Source organism: Ptiloglossa arizonensis, chromosome 5 (assembly GCF_051014685.1).
Source record: "Ptiloglossa arizonensis isolate GNS036 chromosome 5, iyPtiAriz1_principal, whole genome shotgun sequence".
Taxonomy (NCBI): Eukaryota; Metazoa; Arthropoda; class Insecta; order Hymenoptera; family Colletidae; genus Ptiloglossa; species Ptiloglossa arizonensis.
The window spans coordinates 24,229,743-24,257,723 of NC_135052.1; the positions used below are offsets into that span (position 1 = coordinate 24,229,743).

The 27,981-nt window shown below is 39.8% G+C and overlaps 1 protein-coding gene and 1 long non-coding RNA gene across 6 annotated transcripts in view; one reads left to right on the plus strand and one right to left on the minus strand.

The window, feature by feature from the left end:
• LOC143146768 (uncharacterized) overlaps positions 1 to 27,981 on the minus strand; it is a 173,993-nt gene that overhangs the window by 117,506 nt on the left and 28,506 nt on the right. The window contains exon 2 of the mRNA XM_076311379.1: positions 21,790 to 21,897. Coding sequence (XP_076167494.1) covers positions 21,790 to 21,897 — 108 coding nt within the window. The remainder of the gene's footprint in view (positions 1 to 21,789; positions 21,898 to 27,981) is intronic.
• LOC143146771 (uncharacterized) overlaps positions 1 to 27,981 on the plus strand; it is a 271,402-nt gene that overhangs the window by 107,369 nt on the left and 136,052 nt on the right. For all 5 annotated transcript variants that reach the window (XR_012992073.1, XR_012992071.1, XR_012992069.1 and 2 more), the window contains one exon: positions 18,706 to 18,745. This is a non-coding gene — a long non-coding RNA (uncharacterized LOC143146771). The remainder of the gene's footprint in view (positions 1 to 18,705; positions 18,746 to 27,981) is intronic.

Consider the following 27,981-nt stretch of genomic DNA (forward strand, 5'->3'; position numbering starts at 1 on the left):
TACGATTAATGTGGAAATCTTCGACGAGCAGAGAGACTACGAGGGAAGGTTATTTCATTTTTTTTTTTTAATGAGAGGTCTTCTTGGACTTTTTCTCACGGTAGATCGACAGAGGACTGTAGACTGAACCAAAGATCTTGTAGTTTTAGATTTGGAGAGGTTGAGGACATTTACGTTAGATGAATGATCGTTGTAGTGAATATGAGTCTGGAGTTCTCTACGATCGTTCAATAAGTTGAGTATAATTCTAAGAGTTTGAGGTCATTTGCAAGTAGTGGCGACGAGCTGTGTTCGAGATTGCTGGGTAAATCTTTGGTATAATGTAAAGACTCTGACTTTGATGTCATCTGCAAATAGAAACGATGAGCTGTGTTTAAAGTTGCTAAGCGAATCACTGGTGTAATATAAAGAGTTTGAAGTCATCTGCAAATAGCAGTGATAAGCTGTGTTTGAAGTTGCAAGATAAGGCATTGATATAATATAAAGATTTTGAAGTCACTTGCAAATAGTAGTGATAAATTGTACTTGATGAACATACTCGTTAATATAATATAAAGAGTTTGAAGTAATCTGCAAATAGCAGTGATAAGCTGTGTTTGAAGTCACTTGCAAGTAGCAGTAATAAGCTGTGTTTGAAGTTGCAGGGTAAAGCATTAATATAATATAAAGATTTTGAAGTCACTTGCAAATAGTAGTGATAAACTGTACTTGAACATACTCATTAATATAATACACATACTTTGAAGTCATCTGCAAATAGCAGTGATAAGCTGTGTTTGAAGTCACTTGCAAGTAGCAGTAATAAGCTGTGTTTGAAGTTGCAAGATAAGGCATTGATATAATATAAAGATTTTGAAGTCACTTGCAAATAGTAGTAATGAACTGTACTTAATGAACATACTCGTTAATATAATACAAATACTTTGAAGTCACTTGCAAGTAGCAGTTATAAGCTGTGTTTGAAGTCACTTGCAAGTAGCAGTAATAAGCTGTGTTTGAAGTTGCAAGATAAGGCATTAATATAATACAAAGATTTTGAAGTCACTTGCAAATGGTAGTAATGAACTGTACTTGAACATACTCATTAATGTAATACACATACTTTGAAGTCATCTGCAAGTAGCAGTGATAAGCTGTGTTTGAAGTCACTTGCAAGTAGCAGTAATAAACTGTGTTTGAAGTTGCAAGATAAGGCATTAATATAATACAAAGATTTTGAAGTCACTTGCAAATGGTAGTGACGAACTGTACTTGAACATACTCATTAATATAATACACATACTTTGAAGTCATCTACAAATAGTAGTGATAAGCTGTACTTGAGATTGCTAGGTAAAGTATTGGTAGAATATAAAAATTTTGAAGTCACTTGCAAATAGTAGTGATGAACTGTAGTTGATGAACATACTCATTAATATAATATAAAGACTTTTAAGTCACTTGCAAATGTTAATGATGAACTGTACTTGATAAACATACTCATTAATATAATATAAAGACTTTGAAGTCACCTGCAAATAGCAATGATGAATTGTACTTGAGGTTGCTAGGTAAAGCATTGGTACAATATAAATACATCGAAGTCACTTGCAAATAGTAGTGTTGAACTGTATTTAAGGTTGCTAAGTAAATAATTAATATAACATAATCATCGTTACAATATACAACGATTTTGAAGTGATCTGCAAGTAGTAGTGATAAGCTGTGTTTAAGGTTGCTAGGTAAATCGTTATCTGCAAATATCAGTGAGCTGTAGTTGAGGTTGCCAGGTAAATCACTGATGAATAAATAAAAGAAAATTATACACTTCTACCAATTACACCTTGCTCTGAAGAAACATCCCTCGACTCACCAACCCCACGTTCCCACTAACACTACACCTACCTATGAACATACCTCTAAATACACTCCTATTTGTATCAGATCGCTTAGATATCCTCAAAATCAAATATAAAAGTGACAAACTAGTTTACAACTACCGTCAGTTGCCCACTTCAACAACTGTCCACGAATATTATATTCAAAGACACCGTTAACAATTAAATAATTCCAAGAACTTCGAAACAGATGAAATCGACTCGTTTGGTAGTTCCACCGCCGATTCGAATAATCGAGGAGTGCATTTTCTCGCGCGTTGAAGATAACTTTCCACGGGGATTCCCCCGGTGCAAAGTCTAAATCCATAACAGACGGTGGTCACTTCGCCGCAATTTCCCGCGAAAATCGAACAAAACGCCGGCACACCACCGAAAATCCACCGCGGTTGGTACCAGGACACCTCTGAAACGTGGTGTGTATCTTGCACTCGAGTCACGGAATCGATCGAGTAGCGTTAGGAGGCGTTTAGGGTCCCCCGTACACCCTCTGACTACCTCGTCTCGGTGTGTCTCGCGTCTACGGAACCAACGGGGATAACGTCTTCGTTCCTTACAACCGTTTCGTGGAACCATAGTGACTGTGGGGGTCGAAAGTCGCGAGAAAGAGAACGCTGGAGGATCAAAGGATCAAAGCGTGTCCGGTGAAAGACTCCACGTCGAGACACGAGAACCTGAGGCGCAAGAAAAAGGGGGTCGTGGACCCGAAAATAAAAAAAGAAGAAGATAGAGTGGGGAGGGAGGGGGTAATTAAGCCCCGCGAAACGAAACAATCGAAATCGACGTATCGAGATCGAGGACAGAGGGAACTGTTTCAAAAGAAAACTTGCTAAGAGTGAACCAGTGGGAGTTCGAAAGGTGGGGGTAAAAAAAAAAGAAAAATGGTTGGATTGAATCGAACCGTGGAATTCGAAGGCAGTGGGAACGATGGATGGAGGAATTCTTGGTCAAAGGGAACCCGGAAGATCCATTGACGACGAAGTTACATCCAGGTGGGGGGGTTGGTAGGGTTTGAAAGATCGAGAGAAAGAATCGGTTAGATCCAACGGGACTGGAAGAATCGTTGGTTAAAGAAAAGTCTGTCGTCTAATAAGGCAGGTGAGGGAAACGGGGGAAGGTTGAAAGGGTAAGGGGAGTGAAAAGAGGGCGGGAAAGGTCGGAATCTGGGAACCATAACGGCGAAGGTACAAATTGCGGCTGTTAATTGAGTTGACGAAGAATGGCGAAACTCGTTCTGACCCATCAAATTCGATAATCGCGGCTCGATAGAATCCGAACGAAGTTGTTAGATAAGCGTCCGTGAAACGCGATCGAATTAACCGGGAATCGAGACTCGCATAGTGCCGATGCGCAATGGAGAGAAATCGAAATATTGTATACACGATTGTTTAACGAATTTGGATTTTATTCGAAGGTTGCGTGTGTATTTATTAACGGGTGTATTTATTTTATTAATAGATTCAGTTTTCAATGTCTTGTGTCGTTTTAATAGAAGTTTCGATCAGTGTCGACTACGACCTAACCTATAAAACAATTTATACGAACACACCTAACCTTTAAATGAGCACGAATTGATTATTTGAATCGACCCTTGTTTCTTGTGGATCGGATTTGAATGTTTATTTCTTGCACTTACAAAAATATTTTACTATGATAAATACTCGTGGAAGTGTATATTTATAACCAAGTGTATTTATTTTACTAATAGATTAAATTTTCAATGTCGTGTGTCTTTTTAATCGAATTTTCGAGCAGTGTTGACTACGACCTAACCTATAAAACGATTTATACGAACACACCTAACCTTTAAGTGAACACGAATCGATCATTTGTATCGACTCTCGTTTCTCGTTGATCGGATTTGAATGTTTATTTCTTGCACTTACAAAAATATTTTACTATGATCAATACTCGTGGGAGTGTATATTTATTACCAAGTGTATTTATTTTACTAATAGATTAAATTTTCAAAGTCGTGTGTCGTTTTAATAGAAGTTTCGATCAGTGTCGACTACGACCTAACCTATAAAACAATTTATACGAACACACCTAACCTTTAAATGAGCACGAATTGATCATTTGAATCGACCCTTGTTTTTCGTCGATCGGATTTGAATGTTTATTTCTTGCACTTACAAAAATATTTTATCATGAAAAATACTCGCGGGGGTGTATATTTATTACCAAGTGTGTTTATTTTACTAATAGATTAAAGTTTTCAAAGTCTTGTATCGTTTTAATATAATTTTCCATCACCGTCAATTACCTAACCTATAAACAACCTATACGACTACACCTAACCTATAAACAACCTATCCAACCATATCTAACCTATAAACAAATTTGCCTGGAGAAATCGTGAAAAAACTGTAGAAAGTTCTCCGCAATTTACAAACAATTTCAAACACGAATATCATTTTGTGTTAAATTTCCATCCTTCCTTTCTTTACTTCGAAAACTACATAATTTTTCCACTGCAAATTGGTAAGCAATTAACCTCTCACAATATCGACAATAACTAAATTAATTAATCGTTACCTAACACGATGACATCAATCTCTCATCTGTATCTAATTTTTGGGTAATTCAGATTTGCATTTTCTTACGAAAGAATATCCGGCGCACGGTAATGAAAGAATGAAGTAGTTTCGAATTTTTGTCCGTAGCGCTCATATACATACTTGTCGTCGCGGAAAAATTAAGAAACGATCGGGAACACGCGTCGAATTTCGCGAGAGATAAAAAATTCGCAAGTGGAGGGCAGGAGGAGGGTGGAGAGGTTTTCTTGGTTCGGCTTCCGTGGAAGCAACGAAACTAGCAGCCAATGGCGTAACGCAGCCGAGCCATTATTGGAAACTCGTTACATGCACGGTGCCCCACGCCGTTACAAAGGCACACCACCAACCCCCCTCCCCCCTCCCACACCCGATCCACCGCAGTTCGCCACCCCTGTAGCCTCCGTTACACAACCACTCGGCAGAAGCAACTACGTCGTCTCCGTTAGATCGCGCACCCCCCCCCCCCCCCCCCCAGCTACCATCCGCCACCGCCGAACCACTCCCCCCTCCCCCCTCCAGGAACTTTGTCTTATTTGGTTCCACCTACTTACGCAGAATTTTCTACCTTAGAATCGCGACACTCGCCCTCTCTTACCGAGGTTTTCCTTTTGGTATTCCGTTTGCCTGTTTACGCGGGTTTGGACAACTTTGAACACCGATTCCTTTTACTCGTCGACGGTTTTCCCACTTTCCCGAGTTTTCCCATTCTTCGGAGCTTCGCGCTCGAGTTACCGTAACGGACGAACGCATTCGGGTAGACGCCTCTCGCTGTGTCGCGAATTGTCGCTCGACTGACGACGAATTAATAAGATTTGTGCGGAGAGAAGGGGGGTTTGGATAAAAAAAATTGTTCCCGTAGGTTGAAAATATAGATTTTAGGTAATACGGGAAAATAGGAACGATGAAAATATCGTCCGAAGATGTTCGACCGGTTGTGTATCGGTGGAATTGTTTCGAGATTTTCCAGCAGACATTTTCCATCTTGAACTAACCTCTTGTTCGTGATCTATATTGAAACATTAAGATTCTTGAAATTGTTTTTCACGTTTTTGCAACGTGGAATTTTTCTGCTTAAATTTTCCCGCTTTGAAATTAAGCTACGTTCGAAAAACCTTGAAAGTTTACTATTCTTGATCATTTCTCCACTTGATAAATTCTCACCTTAAAAAACTTCCTACCTTAATATCTTTCTACTTTAAAAAAGTCCTACCTTGAAAATTTCCTACCTCAATGTCTTCCCACTTTAAAAGTTTTCCACTTCGATATGTTTCCACCTCAAGAATTTCCCACCTTCGTATTTTCTCGCTTAAAAATTTCCCGCCCTGATGTCTTCATACTTTAAGAACTGACCACATTGATATTTGTTGACTTTAAAAATTCCCAGCCTTGACGTTTTTCTACTTTAAGAATTTCCCACCTTGATGCTATTCCACATTAAATATTCTCCACGTCGATGTTTACCTACTTTAACATTTTTCCACTTTTTAAATTTCCCACCTCGATGCCTTCCCATCTCAAAAACTTTCCAGCTGAACATTAGAATCTACTCTAACAATTTCCAACATTAATATCATACTATATTCAAACTTTCCCACCTCTATGTCTTCTTACTTCGAAAACTTCCTACTTATATGACTTCTCATCTTAACAATTTCCCACCTCGATATCACCCTATCTTAAAAATGTTCCTCTTCGATTTCTCCTCACCCACAAATTTCCTACCTCAACTTCTCCCCACCTCTATGTCTTCTTACTTCGAAAACTTCCTATTTACATGACTTCTCACCTCAACAATTTCCCACCTCGATATCATCCTATCTTAAAAATGTTCCACTCGACATCTCCCCACCCACCAATTTCCCATCTCGATTTCCCCCTACCTTAGAGATTTTCCACCTCGATATTTTCCTATCTTAACTATTTCTGCTTTTGATATCTTTCTATCTAAAAAATTTCCCACCTCGATATCATCCTATCTAAAAAATTTCCCACCTCGATATCATCCTATCTTAAAAATGTTCCACCTCGATATCCCCACACCTACAAATTTCCCACCTCGACTTCTCCCCACCCACGAATTTCCCACCTCGATTTCCCCCTACCATAGAGATTTTCCACCTCGATGTTTTCCTATCTCAACTATTTCTGCTTTTGATATCTTTCTATCTAAAAAATTTCCCACCTTGATATCATCCTATCTCAAAACTGTTCCACCTCGATATCCCCACACCTACAAATTTCCCACCTCGATTTCTCCACACCCACAAATTTCTCACCTCGATTTCTCCCCACCCACAAATTTCCCACCTCGACTACCCCCACCTTAGAAATTTTCCACCCCGATATTTTCCCATCTCGACCATCTCTGACCTCCGTATCCTTCTATCTCAAAAATTTCCCACCTCGACGTTTTCCTACCTCAAAGATTTCCCACCCAAGTACCCTCCCATTACAATACCATTTTATTTCGAATCGTTTTCGCGTCTTTTTCCACCCCGACAAACGTCCCAGTCCCGTCTCCAACGTTCCCGCCTAAAAATATCCCTCGAATCGATGAAGATCCTCAACCTCCCGCCTCGAGTCTTCGCCAAGCTATCGAAAGTCACTGCCCCCGGATGCGGGTTTTTCGAAACTCGAAATAATCGTTCCATCGATTCCTCCTACTTCCGTCGTGGCAGCCAGAGAGAGAGGGAAAAAAAAACCCTCGTGTATAATCCATCGAACGGGATGTCAATCACAATCGACGCTCGGTCCGCGATTAAGACACGCGAAAAGCGAACGATCGGTGCATGATTTAACGGCATTCATTTCGCGGCAACGACGTAATGGACCCCCGGGGTTTCGAAACGGTGATCCCGATTCAACGACCAGATAATCCGATCAATGAATCGAAACTGTCGCTCGCTTTTGGATTCAACCGCGGCGATTGACCGAACAACCCGTACAAGACACTGTTCAAGAGATCGCGTGAAAAATAAAGGAGTGGCTCCGTAATACCTGGAACCGGTTCAAAAAAAAAAAAAAAAAAAAAGAAGAAAAAAAACAAACCGAAATTGGCCAGTGTGAAATTTTCACGAGGGTACCAGCTCCTACGGCGAACGGAGCATGGTTAACGTAACGATCGAAACGTCGATAACAAACCCGTCTAATGAGCGAACGTTTCTAGACGAACGTTAACGCGGCCATTCTGTAATCAATGGAACTAAATAATTCGAGAGTGACCCGAACCGATCCTAGCCTCCCCGGCTCCATCTATTCATTAACGATTGTCAATTTTCAACGATGAAAAAGACTGGCTTATCCCGTGGCCAATCAGCCATCCATCCACAGTACCAACCCTTAAATTCGTAGACGGGGAAAAAACTGTGTAACGTCGAACGAGACCGGAATACTCTCGTTCGAGGGTTAAATTTCACCCGAATATACGATATTTTTATTTTACCAACCGTGTGACGAACCTCGCGAGATTTCCCGTTTTTATCGTAGAAACATTGTCGCGCATTCGTCGGTGACGGCCGGGGTAATCGTCCAAAAAGTTAATCGAATATGGCGGGAAAATTGGTTAAATTCCACGGTACATCGGCCCTGAGAAATTGTACAGCCCCCAGGAATCTCGGTTGGGCTTAGAAAATGCCTCCGTGTCCCCGAGATAAATGTCGCAATAATATTTCACACACCGGCGTACGTCGTTACAGGGACCGGGCTAGGGGTGGGAGGGGGTGGGTGGTGGTGGCGGTGACGGCGTCGTTCAAACTCACTTAAATCCTCGAACATCGTCGAAGAAGTCCGCGAGCACGGTTTAAGATCGATTCGACGAGCTTCCAGCGCATTTATTTAGAGGTGGGGGGGGGGGGGGGGGAAATCGAGCTCCCTTCGCGTGAAAAATCACTGATATCCACCGCCGAAACGTTTGCTCATCGCTTTATACACGTATTATCCGGACGGGGGTAGTCGCCCACCCCCTTTCTTCGGGTTTGAAAAGTACGTTCGGGGACGATTGTCGCTCGTTCTCGACGAGCCACTGGCTTCGAGAACCGGGCGGCTGGATCGTCGATCGCGTGTAATTCTTTGGAATTCGTTGGAGAGTCGCGTATCACGTCAAGGGTGGCTTTAAGGGGGTGAAGACGACACGTGCGATTGAAACGGTCACGGTGAAAATTGGGAAACCTGTGATCAGGAAGCGCGAAGGTTAGAAAAGTCTATGCGGGTGGGAAAACTCGGTAGTGGAAAATTTGCGAGGTGGGAAACTCTACGAGGTTGGAAATTTTTAGGTGGAAATTTGCGGTGGGACGGTACGAAGAGGGGAAAATTCTGTGCCTGTATAAAAGTTTTAAAGTGGAGAAATTTTTTAGGTGGGACATTTTTGAGGTTGAGAAATTTCTAGGTGGAAAACTACGGTAGTGTGGGAATAATAAAATTCCATGTGTGTAGGAAAATTGTAAGGTAGAAACATTTTCGAGGTTGAAAAATTTGAAGGTGGGAAACTATGATGCGGGAGACGAAAGGGGAGAAATTCTTAAGTGGAAAAAGTTATCGAGGTGGGAAATTTTCGAGGTTGGAAAATTTTAAGGTGAAAATCAGTGATAGGGAGGAGAAAAGGGAGAAAATTCTAAAGTAGAAATATTATTGAGATGGGAAACTATTGAGCTTGGAAAATTTCAGTACGGAGGTCTATCATAGGGAAGTGAAAGGGCGAGAGAATTCTATCTATATACGAAAATTAGACAGTGAGAAAACTCCCAAGGTGGGAAACTTTCGAGATTGGAAAGGATTTCAAGGTAGAAACCTACGATAAGAGATTTCGAAGTCGAGAAAATTCCATCTGTGAAAAAAATTGTAAAGTGGAGAAAGTTTCAAGGTGGAAAACTGAGTTGGAAATTTTCAAGGTGGAAAACGTTAGAGTTGGAAATTTTCAAGTTGGAAAAGGTTGGAATTCGAAAATTTCAAGGTGGAAAACATTTGGAGTTGGAAAATTTCAAGGTGTGAAATGTTGTAGTTGGAAAATTTCAAGGTGGAAAACGGAGTTGGAAAATTTCAAGGTGGAAAACGTTGTAGTTGGAAAATTTCAAGTTGCAAAAGGTTGGAATTGGAAAATTTCAAGGTGGAAAACGTTGTAGTTGGAAAATTTCAAGGTGTAAAATGTTGTAGTTGGAAAATTTCAAGGTGGAAAACGTTGTAGTTGGCAAACGTTGGAGTTGGAAAATTTCAAGGTGGAAAACGTTGTAGTTGGAAAATTTCAAGGTGGAAAACGGAGTTGGGAAATTTTTAAGGTGGAAAACGTTGTAGTTGGAAATTTTCAAGTTGGAAAAGGTTGGAATTGGAAAATTTCAAGGTGGAAAACGTTGTAGTTGGACATATTCAAGGTGGAAAATATGTAGAATTCTCTCACTGTGAATTAATTTACAAATTTTAACCAAGGAACGATCCAACAAAATCGGAGCTGGTAATCCGTGCACAGAATTTCCAATTTCTTTCGGGCATCCCCTAAGAACGTCACCCCTCGGTGGTGAGTCCTCCCGGTCATCGGATATCGAGGAAACACGAAGATGCTTTAAAGGCATTAACGACTTTCGAGACACATTTTAAACACGGGGACACCGACAAGCTACCCCCTCGCACCAACACTTCGTTTCTCGGTTTTCCACCCTTGCAACGGTATCCATCCCCCGCGCAAAAAGGAACAACGCTTCATTATCGAAAAATTGATCTGATTAGGCGGCGGCCCTTTCGTCGAAACTTTCCACTGGACATCTTTCTTGGTTCCCACGTCTCACGAGGTTCGGCCTTGCGAATTAAGGAGCGCTTAAACTCTTTACTTTTACCCCATCTGGAACGTCGGTGGTCGAGACACTCGTTGATGGTCGAAGTTTCGTTCGAGACATGCTACGTTAATTGCCGCAGTTCCCAGCAGGTTGAAAGAGTCGCGACGCTGAGTGAAATTCCACACTGGAAAGTTTCGAAAACTTGGGAAATTTCCTGTTACGACGTTTTGAAAGGGTTAACCCTCGCAAATTCCGGATAATTTTCTTAGATAGACCTCTCAAAGGTGTACAATATATTATCCGGTGGACAAAGACTTCTTTTTAATAGATCAATGAAGGAGCGACCGCGATGATTACAAATTCGTTGTTGGAAATTTCACACCTTCGATTTTTTCCACCTTCAGGGTCCACTAACTTGGAAATGTCTTACCTTTCCATTTTCCATCTATCTTACGAATTTCCCACCTTTACATTTTCCTGTATCTCGTGATTTTATTATGATTACTTTCTGCTTTAAATTTCCACACCATGGGTTTTCCCCCTTTAAATCCATTTTAGAATTTTCCTAAATCTCAACCTTCTCCTCCCCAAAATTTTCTACCTTTATATTCCTTTCGTTGTGAAGTTCTAACTTTGAAACTTCCCACCTACAAATTTTCCTACATCGGTTGATTTCACAATGATTATTTTCTACTTTAAATTTCCACACCATGAATTTTTTCCCTTCAAAATTATTCATGCTAGAATTTTCCTAAATTTCAATCTTCACCTCAACATTTTCTACCTTCGTATTTCTTTCGTCACGAAGTTCTCCCAACCTTCGAACTTCCCACCTTCAAATTTTCCTACATCGATTGATTTCACAATGATTATTTTCTACTATAAATTTGCACACCATGGATTTTCTCCCTTCAAAATTATCCACCCTGGAATTTTCCTAAATCTCTACCTTCACCTCAACATTTTCTACCTTCGTATTTCTTTCGTCACGAAGCTCTCCTAACTTTCGAACTTCCCACCTTCAAATTTTCCTACATCGGTTGATTTCACAATGATTATTTTCTACTTTAAATTTCCACACCATGGATTTTCTCCCTTCAAAATTATCCACCCTGGAATTTTCCTAAATCTCAACCTTCACCTCAACATTTTCTACCTTCGTATTTCTTTCGTCACGAAGTTCTCCCAACCTTCGAACTTCCCACCTTCAAATTCTCCTACATCGCGTGATTTCACAACGATCACGTTCCACTCTAAACTTACACACCATAGATTTTCCACCTTCAAAATTACCCACCTTAGAATTTTCTCAAATCCCAACCTCTGTCCCCTTAAATTTTCCCACCTCCAGTACACTTTCCACCTTGAAACTTTTCCACCTTCTAATTCGCCTCTCCATCAAATTTCCCACTTTGAAAATTGCCCTCATCCGCAGTTCATCCAACCTTCTAATATTTTCCACCTAAAATTAATCCACCCTGAATTTTTCCATCTACCAAAATTGAAAAGTATCGCAGAGACAAATTTAAGAGGACTGGAACAGCCGATAGTCCATTTGGTCGTCGTGAATTCGGTTGCAAAGACATCCTACCCCCACTTTCGTCCAGCAGCAGTGGTTGGGCGAGTCCCGGGGGGTGGGGGGGCTTGAATTTTCGCGGCCGCGCATCAAAACTCCGACGAACAACGCGGCAGTGCGATATTGTTGCTCGTGGCGTGCGCTTGACAAGAGTCGACGAGCCACGGCCCGAATTTCCGCGATATCTCGAAGCGGGTCTCGCATCAAAGAGCACGCGTACGATAGCAATTAATTTCATTAGTAACGGAGTAATTAGTTCGAGCGTCGGTGTATCGCATTACTCGATATGCACGCCCTTCGACTACTTGAAAGAGTTGCCTCCAGAATTTCAACTATGAAGCTCGACAAAGCTGGTATCTTCTCGATGGAGCTCACATCGGATGTGCAGGAATCCGACTGAATTTCCGTGCATCCTGACATCGGTAAACGTTTCTTTTCGCTTAAGGACGATCAGTGAACGAGAAACGTACATTACGTATTCGATCTGGCAAGCTAATTTTCGAGGGCAGAATTACTCGAAATTCGATTCGAGATTTTGAATTTTCAAATTGGTCAAAATACGCGTTGTATTTGGAAATTTTAACGAATTCGATGATTTTTGAGTTTTGAGGATAGGAAGGTTATTTAGAATTTCAAATTTCCAAGACTTCTAATCAATTAATTTTTGAGAACAAAATTAGAGAAATGATTTGAGAGATTTCGAATTTTCAAATTGGTCAAAATACGCGTTGTATTTGGAAATTTTTACGAATTCGATGATTTTTGAGTTTTGAGGATAGAAAGGTTATTTAGAATTTAAAATTTCCAAGACTTCTAATAAATTAATTTTCGAGAACAGAATTAGTGGAAATGACTCGAGAGATTTCGAATTTTCAAATTGGTCAAAATACGCATTATATTTAAAAATTGTAATAAATAAATTAATTTTTGAATTTTCAGAGCTGCGATAGTTATTTAGAATTTTAAACTTCCAAACCTCCTGATGCACTAATTTTCAAGAATAAAATTATTCAAAATGACTAAAAAGATTTTGAATTTTCAAATTGATCAAAATACGCGTTCTATTTGGAAATTTTAATAAATCTAGTGTTTTTCAAATCTTCATAGACGCAAAGTGTTGTCGAATTTTAAACTTTCAAGTTAATTAACGAACTTAACGAACTAATTTTCGAGAACAAAATTATTCGAAACTTCGAATTTCAAAATTCATCAAATATCAAAACTCCTTATACTTGGAGCACAAAGATTTCAATAAATCCAATCGTTCTCCAACCTTTCCCACATATACACACACACACACACAAACAACACCAAAAATTTAACCTTCGAACCTCTTAACAAACTAATTTTCGCGAGCGGAATGATTCGAGAAGACGTTTCGAAAAACGAGCAACGTTCAAATTCGTCGTAACCGCGATTGTAACAAACCCAATAATTCCCAAACTTCCACTAAACGCGAACCAGTCTCGAATTTCAACCCGGTGAACCATCCCCCGATCGAATCCTTCCTCGAATTCGACCGTGGCTAATTATCCTCGGAAACTTGTTCCATAACTCGGACGTCCGCGTGCATCCAGAAAGCAAACAACCCGTACGGCCTTTCCGGCCGATTGCAAGTTCCCCGTCACCGCCTAATCAAGCCCCGCTCGCGTCGAACATTCCCAACTCGAACTAGAAAAAAAAAAAAAAAAACCCACCCGAAGAGTCCAAGTGTCCCAAAAACGACAACAGGTACATCCTTCGAGCGATCGTCGACCTTCTATCTACCCTGTAAATTTGTTTCTCGGTCGGTAAAGAAGAGAAACAACGAGGAACAACGTGAACCACCCCCCCTCCCACATCATCCTAAGCTCGACGATCCCCTGCTCCTCGAAATAAAACCAAAAGGGAGACAAAGGACAAGAGTAGACCAACGGAGGAAAAAGAATAGAAAAAAAAAAGAGAGAAGGAAAAAAGAAAATAGAAAAAAGTGACGATGAGAGGGGGAGGGGGTTGGTTGGCCGAGGGTGTACGAGGGGGATCGATCGGCATCGAAGCGGACTACGACGACTAAGTCGAACGAAAAATGTCGGAGCCACGTCGAAGTAACGGGCAAAGCGCGACGAAGGGAGGTAATCTCGCTACTCTCCGGCCGCTCATTCGAATCCCACGCTAAATTTCAATCTGACGTGTACAAAAGTCGAGCCCTTCCGCGTCCCGTCCCCCCACTCCTCCTCGTCGTTCTCCTCCTACTCCTACCCCCACCACCGCCCGCCACCGCTGTCCCCCCCGATTCGGTTTCTCGTGACAGAGGAACGACTCGTGCTCGAGGCAACGGTCCATTTCTGCGATCCACCGCTGGCTCTCATCCCTTCGACCAATCCCGTTCCACCCACATCGGGCCGCGTACAGCCTCGATGCACACGTGTGCATCGGCCCATTTGAATCTAGCCACTCGAACGCGCGCGGCAGTACACTGCCGCGCAAAAGTTTCCCCGCGGGGATGGTAACGTCGGGGTGGTTTCACGGGGGTGGTTGTAGACTCTGGATTCTTCGATCGACTTTCTCGATGATCGAACGAGATCATCGGAAGTAATCCGAGGTATCTCGTGCGGACTTTTCCCGATGTTTCTTACGAATTAACAAGTTCGTGAGTTTTTGTAGGTTAGGTATTGTACTTGACGACAGAACTTATTGAACAGTGTTACATTGAACAGTACTTGACGATTAAACTTATTGAACAGCATTGTAATGAGCAGTCCTTAACGACAAACCTTATTGAACAGTATTACATTGAACAGTAATACATTGAATAGTAATACATTGAACAGTATTACATTGAACAGTATTACATTGAACAGAATTACATTGAACAGTATTACATTGAACAGTATTACACTGAACAGTATTACATTGAACAATAATACATTGAACAGTAATACATTGAACAGTAATACATTGAACAGTAATACATTGAACAGTATTACATTGAACAGTATTACAGTGAACAGTATTACATTGAACAGAATTACATTGAACAGTAATACACTGAACAGTATTACATTGAACAGTATTACACTGAACAGTAATACATTGAACAGTATTACATTGAACAGTATTACACTGAACAGTATTACACTGAACAGTATTACATTGAACAGTACTGTTCAGTAAGTTTTATTGAACGACTATTTTTTTAATAAATAAAAAATAGTACAATAAAATTTGTTCGTTCAAGGTTTTATTTTCGAGAAAAGAAACAATGTAGATGTACTTAATTCTATCTTGATTGAACTGATCTCGGTACAGAACACTATTTACTTTCCCTTTTTTGTATAATCGTATTGTCACGATGTCGCGTGTACTTGTTCCCAGTTTTCATCGATCCATCACAATGATAAGATACAGCGATCAAGAACACGTGGATATGTTTCTTGCATTGGGAGCATGTGATGATAATACATTGCAAAAAATATTTTTTTTTTAAGAGAACAGTTTCGTGCAGGTAGTTCAATGAACAATATTTTCAACAATTTCTGTGTAATATGTACTTTGTGAATTACACATCTTGTTTTTAAATAAGCAGACAAAGATAACGACACACGATGTTGATAAGAAATCAACGTTACGTTTTAATGTTATTTGTAAATGACATGTGATCTGCATCGAGATTTGTTCAACCACGAAATAATTTAGTGTGCACGTACTGAAAGAATATTCAAAGTCGATTTTCTCGTAAACAAAATTTTGAACGAATAAATTTTATTGCATATAATACATATTCTTTGTTATAATGCACATACAAACGTGTGTAATGAACTTCGAACAAACAAATTTTTTTTCATATTTTCGATTTATTTTTTCACGATGAATCATCCCCTTCTAGTTGTACCATCGATACTGAAACACTCTGTATAATAAATATATATAATAAACCTCGAACAAACGAATTTTATTCTATACTATTTACTTAGTTTTTCATGTATAATAAACATGTATAATAAACCCCAAACGAACAAATTTAATTCTATACCCCCCTGTAGATATCAAGACACTCTGTATAATAAATATAATATTTATTTTTAAAGATCCTGGAGTCACTACGTCGACTATACGGGGTGTCCCAATCATCACCGGTCGATGTACATTTTTTCTCAAATCGTTAGCATTAAAGATCACAATCTTTGTAATACGCCTGAATAATTTTCACGCGTTCTTTCACCGTGTACTTTTCCATGATTAATTTCCCATCCGTCTAAATGATATACATCAAGTTTCAGGTTAATCGGTTTGACGTTTTAAAAATAGCGCGAAATTCAAATCGACCGGTGACGATTGGGACACCCTGTACTTTAAAATCGAAACACTTTTCAGTCGCTGACAAGCAATGGGGAATAGTGTAACTCCATGGGGAGATAGATCTAAGAAGGATAGTGGTGCCTCGTTTAAAATATAATTTTTCTTCGGTCTAAGGTTTATTGATAGATTTACAAAACATAGGGTTATCTCGATCGAAATATTATATACTATATCGGTTTTACGAGGATTGAAAAATATCGTATAATTTTGATATATATAAAAAAATAAAGAAAATTTATGGCGCGAACAAATGTAAAATAAATATGCTACATCTCTGCGGAATATATACACTCGTAACAACAATACTTGTTTATCATACCGAGATTGTTTGCGATAAAAAAAATACAGTATCGAGCGAAAAACAGAAACTACAATCACAAGTACAGTACCGGGCAAAGAGTATTATTCGTCACTTTGATTTTTGCGTGTTATTAAAAAATTCGGTTGAAATTTACCGAGGTAATTTATTTATTTATTATTCCCTTCCACGTGCGTAATTTTATCGATTCGGTGGCAGCTAAATAACAATTCGAAATATCGCAGAACAACCGTCCGGATACATTTGTATTGAAAACGGTACAAAAGCGGAGTACAAGCATAAGCTATTAACAAACCGATATATTAATATTACCACACAAATTTACAAATTTCATTTATATTTCGCGCGTGTTCCCCGAATTGACAGTTCCAGTTGTACGATTTCGAAAATATCAAATTAAGGGATTAACCTGCCTCGACGTGTTGAAAATGTACCATATTTTTCGAAATTTTTGTTCTAAAACAAAAGTTTTTGTTCTAAGACAATGTTATTTAAAAGTTTACTAGAATTACGGTTTATTATTTGTAAACCTTTTAAAGCAGTGGTGTCCAATGGTGATTCAACGAGTGTTTGATTAAAAATAAAAATCAAAGGATAATGATCTTGAAGCATCAGTCACCGGTGAACACCACTACATTCAACGTACTAACCCTCGTCGTACCCTCGCGTGGGTCATTTCGGACCCATAGAGACTTCTACATCGTTCAATTATACCATTAGTATAACTCTCTTTAGAAATGAAGAAAGGGACGAAGAATAGAATTTTTATTCGAAATAATCGCACGAAGTCAAAGCACGGGTCTCTTTGGACCCACGCTGACTCTCGTGATCGCCTAAACTCCTGTCCATCTCTAACTTCAAACCCTAACAATCTCCCTCACTACTCCTATTAAAAAAAAAGCATTCAACAACCTCCTCCCAACGTCCATTCAAATCACACATACCCCTTGGTAATATGCAATTACTTTATTTATAAAATAATTAAGTAAATTAAACGTTTGTATATCTTCGCGATTGTTAAAGATATCTCGAAAGCAGACCCCCCGTTAATCGTTGAAAAAAATAGTTCCCTGAATACTCGATTGTGTTAAAGAGAGTAAACAAACTTCAACCCCCCACCTTCCTCGCGGTTGAAAAAAAAAAGGAAAGCACGAAAAAGACCACCTCGTCTACCTCTGAGTCCGAATCCTAACAATCTCCCCCACTACCCCGTGTTCGGGGAAAAAAAACACGAATCCTCGACAGGAAGCGATCGAGCAGAGGTCAAGACGAGTTTCCAGTCGTCATAGTCGTAGTCGTCGTAACTTTTTGGCCGATAGTGTACGTGTAGGTGCGTGCGTGTGCCGGTGAGTGCCAGCCCCGTTGGAGTCCTTTTAAGCCAAGCCCTCCCCACCCAGCGACGTATCGGTGTACCGGTAGCGCGCGCTAGCCTACCCCCACTCCTCCGAGTCCCCCTCAGCGGCGTCCATTTCCCTCGATACAGTACCGGCAATCCGTGGTGTATCGGCTCGACATATAGACGAGCCGAACCGAGCACAGTTGTCGTCGTCGCGGCGCACCTAATTAAACTTCGCCAGCGTGGGAGAGCACGTTAGACTACTTTCATTCGTTCGGGGGCTTTCTTGCGTCCCCCACGCGAATCGAACGAGCTTCCGGGCTCCTTCCGCGAATTGAGCCGGGGGGGGAGGGGGTTAGGGATTTTTTCGAGCCCGTATCCGGCCGAGTGATTTTATTCCACCGCCCCAACCAACCAACCCCCCCCCCCCCTCCTGCCACCCCGTTTCTCTGGCTCTCCAGGTCTTTCCACCGTTCGGTTTCTATTAGGAGGAGGACGTCAACGAACGCCGGGGAAAAATGAAAGTTCGAGGCGCGTCGTAGGGCGCGTTTTCAACGAGACGAAGAGAGAGAGCTCCTTTTTGTCCGCGGGACTCTCTTTCGGAAAATGATTCCGACGACTTATTTGAATTCGAAGCGCTCCTCTTTTTTCGCTCGTCGGTTAGAGAGCGTACCCTCGTATAGATGGCGGTGGCGGGGAGGGGGAATTACGTTACCAGGAAGGGGGCGCTGTTGTTGTTGACGAATTCATTAAATTCCTCGACGATCGGATACCACGGTACCCGGGAGAGAAAGAATGTGGAACTCGTGGCACTCGGGACGGAGGAAAGTTTCGCGGCGACGATTAGGGTCTAGTGGTCTTCCTCGTTATGTGGGTACATGATGGCGAGTGAGCGATCTACGGTGATGGTGTACGATAATAAATGTTTTTTTCTTTTTTCAGGGGGGTGAGATTACCAGAGGAGCGACTGAGAGATTATCAGGTGTGTACGTTAATTGTTAGGCTCTTTTTATATAAATTGAACAATTATTTTTAAACGATCGATTGTGTACTCGATTTTTGAAATAATTTTCGTCTTGTAAGCTGGATATTAGTATTGGAGCAATTATCGAGTGTACAAGTAAATTCTCAGTTATTTTGAATAAATTTAACGGTTATTTTTAAATAATTCGATTACACTTCTATCTTCGAAATAATTTTCCTCTTGTAAGATTGATATCAGTATTGGAGCGAGTTACAATTATCGAGTGTATAAATAAATTCTCGGTTATTTTGAATAAATTTATCAGTTACTTTTAAATAATTCGATTACACTTCCATCTTCGAAATAATTTTCGTCTTTTAAGATAGAGCAATTATTGAGTGTACAAATTAATTTTGAACATTTTTCAAGTAAATTTCAATAATCGGAATGGACCGAATTTAAGATTTAAAATAATCTTTCTCTACTTTTATACGTTTTTGTTGTTTCTCGGACAGTTGGCAAATCTCCCCTTGGAAAAAAAATGGCGGTTTCGAGCCAGTGAAATTTTCAATGCTTTTATTAACCTTTTCCGGTACTTTTAAGTGAATTTTCGCTAAGTGATATCGAAGTGATTGAAACAAATGATAGTCTAAAGAGGTTAGGTTTATTGAATAAGGATGTCCCGAAGTGATGCTCATCGATTTTAATGAAATTTTGTAAGCTGGTAAATTTACACGTATAACAATCATAACTGGAATTATAGCCACAGATAGCCACTCAGTTATGAAAAAAATAAATGTAAAGTTTAGATAAATCACTTAATTAGGTACACTCGACTAGTAGAGCATCCCCACTACCAGTAACTATAGCAAAATGGCAAGCATAAGAAATTGGTAATATTTTATTTCCCGTAGTGTTATGTATATTTATGTTTTCATTGTTTCTACGACTATTCCTATACTTGTCACTATACTACAGTTACTATTGTTGAGGATGCTCTTCTATCAAATTATACCTCATTTTCCAAACTTTACACTTATTTTTCTCATAACTGGCTGGCCATTTGTGGTTATAATTCCATTTACAATTATTACACATGTAAACCTACGAGGCTGCAAAATTTCATTAAAATCGGTGAGAATTATTTCGGGACATTCTCTTTGTTAGCTTCAACAACATATTTTTTCGAGTTGTTCAAAGTATAATGTCAAAGTAGTGTATTCTCAGAGGCTATCGGGCTCACTACTATTTTTTAAGGTTATGTGAGTCATAAAGTCGTGTTCTAGTGTATTCATATTAGATTGAACAAGTACTCTGCACTGCTCACAAGAAGTCACATTAAAAAGAATAGAGATTGGTTATACAAATACAAAAATTTTCCAAAACTATAAAAAACAAAGAAGAGGGGCATTCTGGCGCCTAGAAGAGGGCGCCATATGCACAAGCCCTCTGTGTTCTTCCAGACGACTTACGTGACCATACACCACAATGAAGTTAATTTAAAGACCTAGAATTAATTTGTACACCCAATATTCACCGAAGTCGTCCCTAAGAGTCGCGAGAATTTTCCTTCGCGCGATATTTATTAACAAAATAAACAATTATTCATCCCGCGAATACGCAATGCACCGAAAGAGAAATCAAATTGCATCGTTCGATGCAAAACGAGAACCAAATCCTCCTTCCTACCCGCGAATCGAGACTTACCTTTCAAATCGCGCGCGCTCCGAAATTCAAATTTTCGCGCGCTTCTCCCGCGAACGTTTCTACCTTCCGAATAGAATCTTCGGACATTGAATTTCCCATTACACGACGGTGTAGTTCTCTAATCTTCGTTAAAAAAAAACTAATTTTCGTCAAGAAAAAGAAAAGATGACTATACCACTCAATATAAAGGCGCGAAATAAATTTCTCCCCCGAGTTACGACGAATCCGCGGCAACCGAGATCCCAACGCGATAAGAAGGACGAAAATTCGCGACCTAATTTATTCTCATTGAATTATCGAACAACCGTTCCAGGACGCGCTTATTATTACAAGCTTCCCCCACCCCGTGCTACCGTCCCCCACCCCCGTACGCAAGACGCCCCAGAATTGAATTTCATCGAGGAATTCGTCGCGCAGAATCCATCGTGATCGAGGTTGTTAGGTTAGGTACAGGTAACGGTGACTATCACCAGATAGAAAAATTCGTCGCAAATCGAAAAGAAAAGAAACTGTTTTGAGAACGATATGCCTTAGTTCCCCGAATATTTCGAACCTAACCGCGCTCGGAGTCGCGCGCAACGCCACGAGCCTTCCATCCCCACCCCTTCTCGCTAGATCCGGAGTGGGGGGACGCTCGATCAAATATTTACGAAAATTTACTTCCGTAACGATTGAACGACCGTCCAGAAGGGGTTCGAAACGATCGGATTAAGGGTACAATCGTTGCGCCACCCTTGGGGCTCGTTAAGAGAGGGGGGGAACTAAGAAGGACGTAACCGACGTAATATCTAACGACTAGAGGTTAGGGTGAGATCTGGGAATTTTTTTTTCTTTTTTTATTCGATTCTATTACTTCTACCGGAGAGTCGTGTAAAAATTGCTAAGGGGATGATATTCTCTCGCGTGGATTTCTAAAGGGTTGATCGAAAGGATCGCGTTATTGGTCGTTTGGAAATAAAACGAGATAGACATATTTTCGTAAATTATGCAAGAACTGATTTTCTCGTTTCTTTTTTTTTTTTTCTTTTTCCGGTTCTGTAGGTATCGCTCTCTATTTAACGCGCAGGGGGACATCCGAGTCGTTTAAATTTTTTTTTTTTCTTTTCACTGTCCTCGACTCGGGGAGGAAAAGCCCCGATGCAATTTAAATATCTTGTTCTCGACGACGAAGGGAAACGGCTGAGGGTAATTTGCATACTTATTCCGTCTTTTTTTTTCCTCTTTCTTTTCTCTCTCTCTCTCTCTCTCTCTCTCACTCTCTCTCTCTCTCTCTCTCTCTTCGGTTTGCCTCCAACGCGAAGGAAGACGCTCGTGTAATTTAAGTAAAATATTAAAGTGATGTATTTTGATATTACCATATGAGTTGTGAAACTGTTGATGATGAGTCTCGAGACCGGTTCCTGGGTGGTGGATATCCAGCATGGCTTCCGGCTCGCCTCCGCTCTCAGAGCAGTTGCTCAGGGCTAAAACCAAACCGATAGACACACACCTTGCGTTTAAACTTCAAATCAGTTTTCAATGGCGGCGATCCGTCATAGCGCGGAATACCCTCGCTTATAATTTCTTTCGCGTTTCCTCGGCTCGTGTTCTGATTTTCGTCAGCCTCCACTCCCTTTCCTGTTAAGCCGGGGAGCTTCTAAGCGGTCTATTAGTACCGTTTTCAGGTGGAAACGTCGCTTTCAATTGGTCTATAGTTTTACACGAGGCGGAAATCTCGCGAGCGATTCGAATCGTCCTGGAACGATTCTTGAACAATTTTCAAGGTTCTGTAACGATTTTTTGAACAATTTTCAAGGTTCTGTAACGATCTTTTGAACAATATTTAAAATTCTCTAACGATTTTTTGAACAATTTTCAAGGTTCTGTAACGATTCTTTGAACAATTTTCAAGCTTCTGTAACGATCTTTTGAACAATATTTAAAATTCTCTAACGATTTTTTGAACAATTTTTAAGATTCCGTAACGATTTTTTGAACAATATTCAAGGTTCTATAACGATCTTTTGAACAATTTTCAAGGTTCGTCGTCCCATATGATTTTCGACCGTTGAATCAGTCGGAACTTGAATTGATAATATCTATCGAAATATTTAATGTTTGAAATATCAAAATCTGTGACAAATCTAGCGAAATATTCCAAGTTTTAAATGTCAAAATTTAGGAAAGTGTTCAAAGTTTGAAATATCAGAATCTGGTCGTATATTCGAAGTTTGAAATATCGAAATCTAGTCACGTATTCAAAGTTTGAAATATCCAAATTTAATCGTGTATTCGAAATTCGAAATATCAAAATCTATCGAAGTATTTAATGTTTTGAATATGAAAATCTATGAAAATCTATTCATGCATTCGAAATTTGAAATATTAAAATGTATTCATGTATTCGAAATTTGAAATTTTAAAATCTATTCATGCATTCAAAGTTTGAACCATCAAAATCTGTTCATAGTCTCAAAGTCTGAAATACCAAAATCTGTCAAAATATTCAAACTTCCGAATTTGGAAATATTCAAACTTTCAAACATAGAAATATTTATAAACTTTATTTATAAACTTCCAAATTTGGAAATATTGAAACTTTCAAACATAGAAATATTTACAAACTTTATTTACAAACTTTCAAATACCGAAATATTCAAACTTTCAAACGTAGAAATATTTATAAACCTTATTTACAAACTTTCAAATAACAAAATATTCGAACTTTCAAATACCAAAATATTCAAACTTCCAAATACCAAAATATTCAAACTTCCAAATATCAAAATATTCGAACTTTCAAATACAAAAATCTATAAAACTTTATTAAATTATTCAAAGTTTCGGACGATAAGTTCCACGATTCCCAACGAACGGGGACCAAGAGTTAAGACCGTGGCTAAAAATTCTCCCCTGTTCGTAACGTCTCGAATTCCGAGTTTGGAAAAATGTCGTCCCGCCGATTGAAAGTTCCTCGCAAACAAGACACTCGTGGGCGGCCGAATCTCCGCCCGGTAAATTACGAACAAAGGGGAAGAAAAAGCGACGTTTCCAGTGCTAATGAGACGCGAGAGTATCGATCCGGAATTATTCCGCGGTCTGGGGTTGGAAAGGAAGGTCGACGACGAAAATCATCGGAAGCAACGCGACCGTTTCAATTCTCTCTCCACCGCTTTCGAATTGAACAGCGGCGCGTGTTACGTGACTTCGTTCTCCGTTTCCTCGTTCAGGTACGAACAAACTGAACAAAATCGGTATAAAATTGGGAAAACGTGCCCCGAGAAAGAAATCATAAAACACAAAGCAGGGGTATGTCACACACGTGTACACTTAAAAGGTATTCTCACAACTTATCGATACAAACTAAACCGACCGATCGACGAACGATCGACAGCGTCTTCGGGATCCACCGTGGGATCGCTCGATCGAGAATCGCGCGACGAGAGTGACTATCCGCTCGAATTGTGTCTCGGTTCTGTTCAAAGTACCTTGAAAAATCATATATATATGTATATATAATAATAATAATAATAATAATAATAATAATAATAATGCACAAGTGTCGAAATCGAGCGACAAATCCGGTACAAAGAAACGACGTTCTACCCGAGCTCGGATGCACCGGTTTTGAGAAATTTTTTTTTTTGAAATTTTTTTTTTCGAAATTTTTTTTTTCGAAATTTTTTTTTTTTTGAATTCTTTTTTGAATTTTTTTTTTTTTTTGGAAAAAGCGATTCCCGTACTCGTCGGTTGGAAAAAATAGCGCAGACGGAAAAATGGTGTATCGGGTCGACGGGTGGAGTTCGACGTCGTTTCCGGCGGCCACCTCTTCTCGCTCGCGGTCGGCGCGCGGAAAATACAAGCTCAAACTCGCCAAATTCGAAGACGCTGCCTCGCTAGAAAAATACTACGCTGAAAAAACCCAAATGAAAAACAGAAGCGAAATAGAAGAGGGTGTACAGACGGTAGAAACGAAAGAAAAATTGTAGAAAAGAAAGTACCACCGGCTGTGCGGATCGTGGAGGGGGAACGAGGCGGAGGGGAGGGGGGACGAAGAGACGGGAGGGAACGATTACCGCGACGAACTGAAAGAAACGCGGAACGAAACCATTCCCGATCGCGAGACGCGAGAATTCTGTTTTCGTTTTTTTTTTTCTAATTTTTTTTTTTTTTTTTGAAAATTTTCGAATTCGAATTTTTTTTTTTCGTTTTTCGGTTACCGATTCGCGGAGGTGCGTGTCATCGTCTATCCGTTTGGCTGGTCGAGACTCGAGCAGTTTCAGAGGCAGTTTTGCTCACGAAAACATTTTTTTTTTTTTTGGTTTTTTTTTTTTTTTTTTGGGCGAGACTATCGATTTTCCCGCTCGACGCCTCGAAAGGGGGCGCGGACGTGGTCTCTTCGGGGTCCGCTGCTCTGCGATCTTCCGTGTAGACTTCCGGTTCGACGATCGTCTTCGGCCGATGACGGGGGCGGCCAGACGATTGACCAATGCGGGACGAGAGACCGAGGGGGAGGGGAGTGGGATTCGATCGCGATTACTTCGAAGAACACGACGTTTCTTGATCTCGGGGAACGACGATATTTCGAAAAAATTTCTCACGTTTTTTCTCGGGTCGAGTTCGACGACCGGGTGACCATTTTCTTTTATCGAGGGGGCAAAGTTTCTTTTATCGAGGGTTTCGCGTGCTCGACGTTCTCTCCACTGGCCGGAATATTGTCTCGTGCTTGTTCCTTTGTCTCTCTCTTTCTCATCCGTGTACATGGACAGGAGAAATGAATTTTTTCGAAAAGACGAAGATGATCGAGGTGAGATTTTCCCGCGAAAAAATTCTCTTCGTCATTTTTCGCAATTGGTGGACAGAGCTCGAAAAGGAGAAATTATTTTTCCTCGGCGACGATACAACGAGGTGGAAGTTTTTAAATGTTCGTTCTGAGAACGACCGGTTTGCAAATGGCTACTGCACGACACTCCCCCCCCCCCCATCCCTCCCCACCGATATCGAGTGAATTGAAACGTACCGTGTCATCCCCTTGCGCGTCTTCGACGAACGTTCCGAATAATTTCCCGAGCCGGTTTTGAATAATCGTTCGAATGTTCAGTTAAAACGATTATGCAAAGTTGTGGATTATTCCTAACCCCCTTGGCCAGAATGAGAGAGGGGGAAGCCAAACTCCGTTATGAGAACGAGAGATCCTGAATAGAAAAATCTGGTGACATTTTTGTCTACGATTCCTCGTAGACAAAACGTTAAAAATATTTAATTTGGATTGTACGAATTAATCTGCGAATTTGTAGATTATTCCAAAGCTTCGGGACCACCATGAGAAAGGGGTGGGGGCACCCAAACCTCGCTAAGAGAACAGAAAACATCTGGTGACCTTTTTACCACGATCTTTCATACCGAAGAATTTTAACAAAACGTTAAAAAGATATAATTTGGGTTGAAATTGTAGATTTGTAAATTATTCCAAACCTTCTGAGCTGTCACGAATGAGGGGTAGGGGAACCCAAACCTCGCTATGAGGACAAAAACCATCTGGTGAGATTTTTTACTGCAATTTTCCATACTGAAGAATCTTAACAAAACGTTAAAAAATTTTATTCGGATTGTACGATTTAAATTGCAAAGTTGTAAATTATTCCAAACTCCCTGTGCCATCATGGGAGAGGGATGAGGGAACCCGAACCTGGTTAAAAGAACAAAATAAATCTAATAATAATTCTGACTATAATTTCTCATACCAAAGTATCTTAAAAAAACATTAAACACATTTAATTCAGAGTACACGATTTAAATTGCAAAGTTGTAAATTATTTCAAACTTTCTGGGCCATTACGAGAGAAAATTGGGGAATCCAAACCCCGTTAAAAGAACAAAATAAGTCTAGTAATATTTCTGACTATAATTTTTCATACCAAAGAATCTTAACATAACGTTAAAAATATTTAATTCGTATTAGACAATTCAAATTATAAATAACTCCAAACACTTTAGGTCACCATAGAAGAGGAGTGGGGAAACTCAAACCTCGCTAAGAGAACAAAGGAAATCTAGTAACATTTTTTATCATAATTTTTCATACCCAAGTATCTTGACAAAACGTTAAAAACATTTAATTAGGATTCCAATATTTAAAGTCTAGATTATTCCAAATCCCCCTGGACCACTATGGAGGAGGAGTGGGGGGACCCAAACCCCGTTAAAAGAACAACTCTGAATGGAATAATCTACTGACACTTCTGATCACAATTCTTCATACCCAAGTATCTTACCAAAACGTTAAAAACATTTAATTAGGATTCTAAGATTTAAAGGGTAGATTATTCCAAATCCCCCTGTAGTGGGGAGACCTAAACCCCGTTAAAAGTACAACTCTGAATGCAATAATCTACTGATACTTCTGATCACAATTCTTCATACCCAAGTATCTTACCAAAACTTTAAAAACATTTAATTAGGATTCTATGATTTAAAGGGTAGATTATTTCAAATCCCCCTGGAATGGGGAGACCTAAACCCCGTTAAAAGAACAACTCTGAATGGAATAATCTACTGACATTTCTGATCACAATTCTTCATACCCAAGTATCTTACCAAAACGTTAAAAACATTTAATTAGGATTCGAAGATTTAAAGGGTAGATTATTTCAAATCCCCCTGGAGTGGGGAGACCTAAACCCCGTTAAAAGTACAACTCCGAATGGAATAATCTACTGACACTTCTGATCACAATTCTTCATACCCAAGTATCTTACCAAAACGTTAAAGACATTCAATTCGGATTGCACGATTTAAATCGTAAGGGATGATTGATGGCGTTGGTGACAGACGTCTCGAACTCTACGTACTCTTCGATCCATGCTTCGTAAATGGAAAAAAAATACTGAGAACAATTCAATCAAATTACCCAGGTTACTTTTCACAGGGAGAAAAAAAAAATGTCTCGTGCCACGAAGGGTGGAAACGACGCGCACTGCGTAATTCAGGACAGGAAAAATAGAACTCGAGGTTACAAAGGGTTGAACCGCGCGTTCAAGGTCTCCGATTTGGGCGCGCGCAACAAATTTCGATCGACGCTTTGTAAATTCCCCATTATTCTCCCTAGTGTTGAACAGTGATCGTTAAACGCAACGAGTAAAGGGGGCAGTCTGGTTTGAACGATGAAAGTTACCGCATTTTCAAGAATTTTTTTTCACGAAACCAACACAATTAGAAAAACGAAACTTTGCACAGTTGTTAATAGACAGTTCGTGTAACTGTAGGAATTTTTTCAAGTACATATATAATTTTGTAACAAACAGACGAAATTTTGTAAAAAATCCCAGAAAATAATACGACATCTCGTTGACACGACTCCATCGTTTTTTTTTAATAGTCGTTGCATAGTCAATTAGTGAAACCACGAATACGGAGAAAATATCGAAATTGTTCAAAGAACAAACTCTCACTTTTTGCAAGTAAATTCGACTCGTCTTCTTATAAATATAACAAAATGTATAATAATAATAATAGCCCACATGTTTGAGGTTTTTACTTGTCTTTACTGTATAAAATTAACTAGTTTA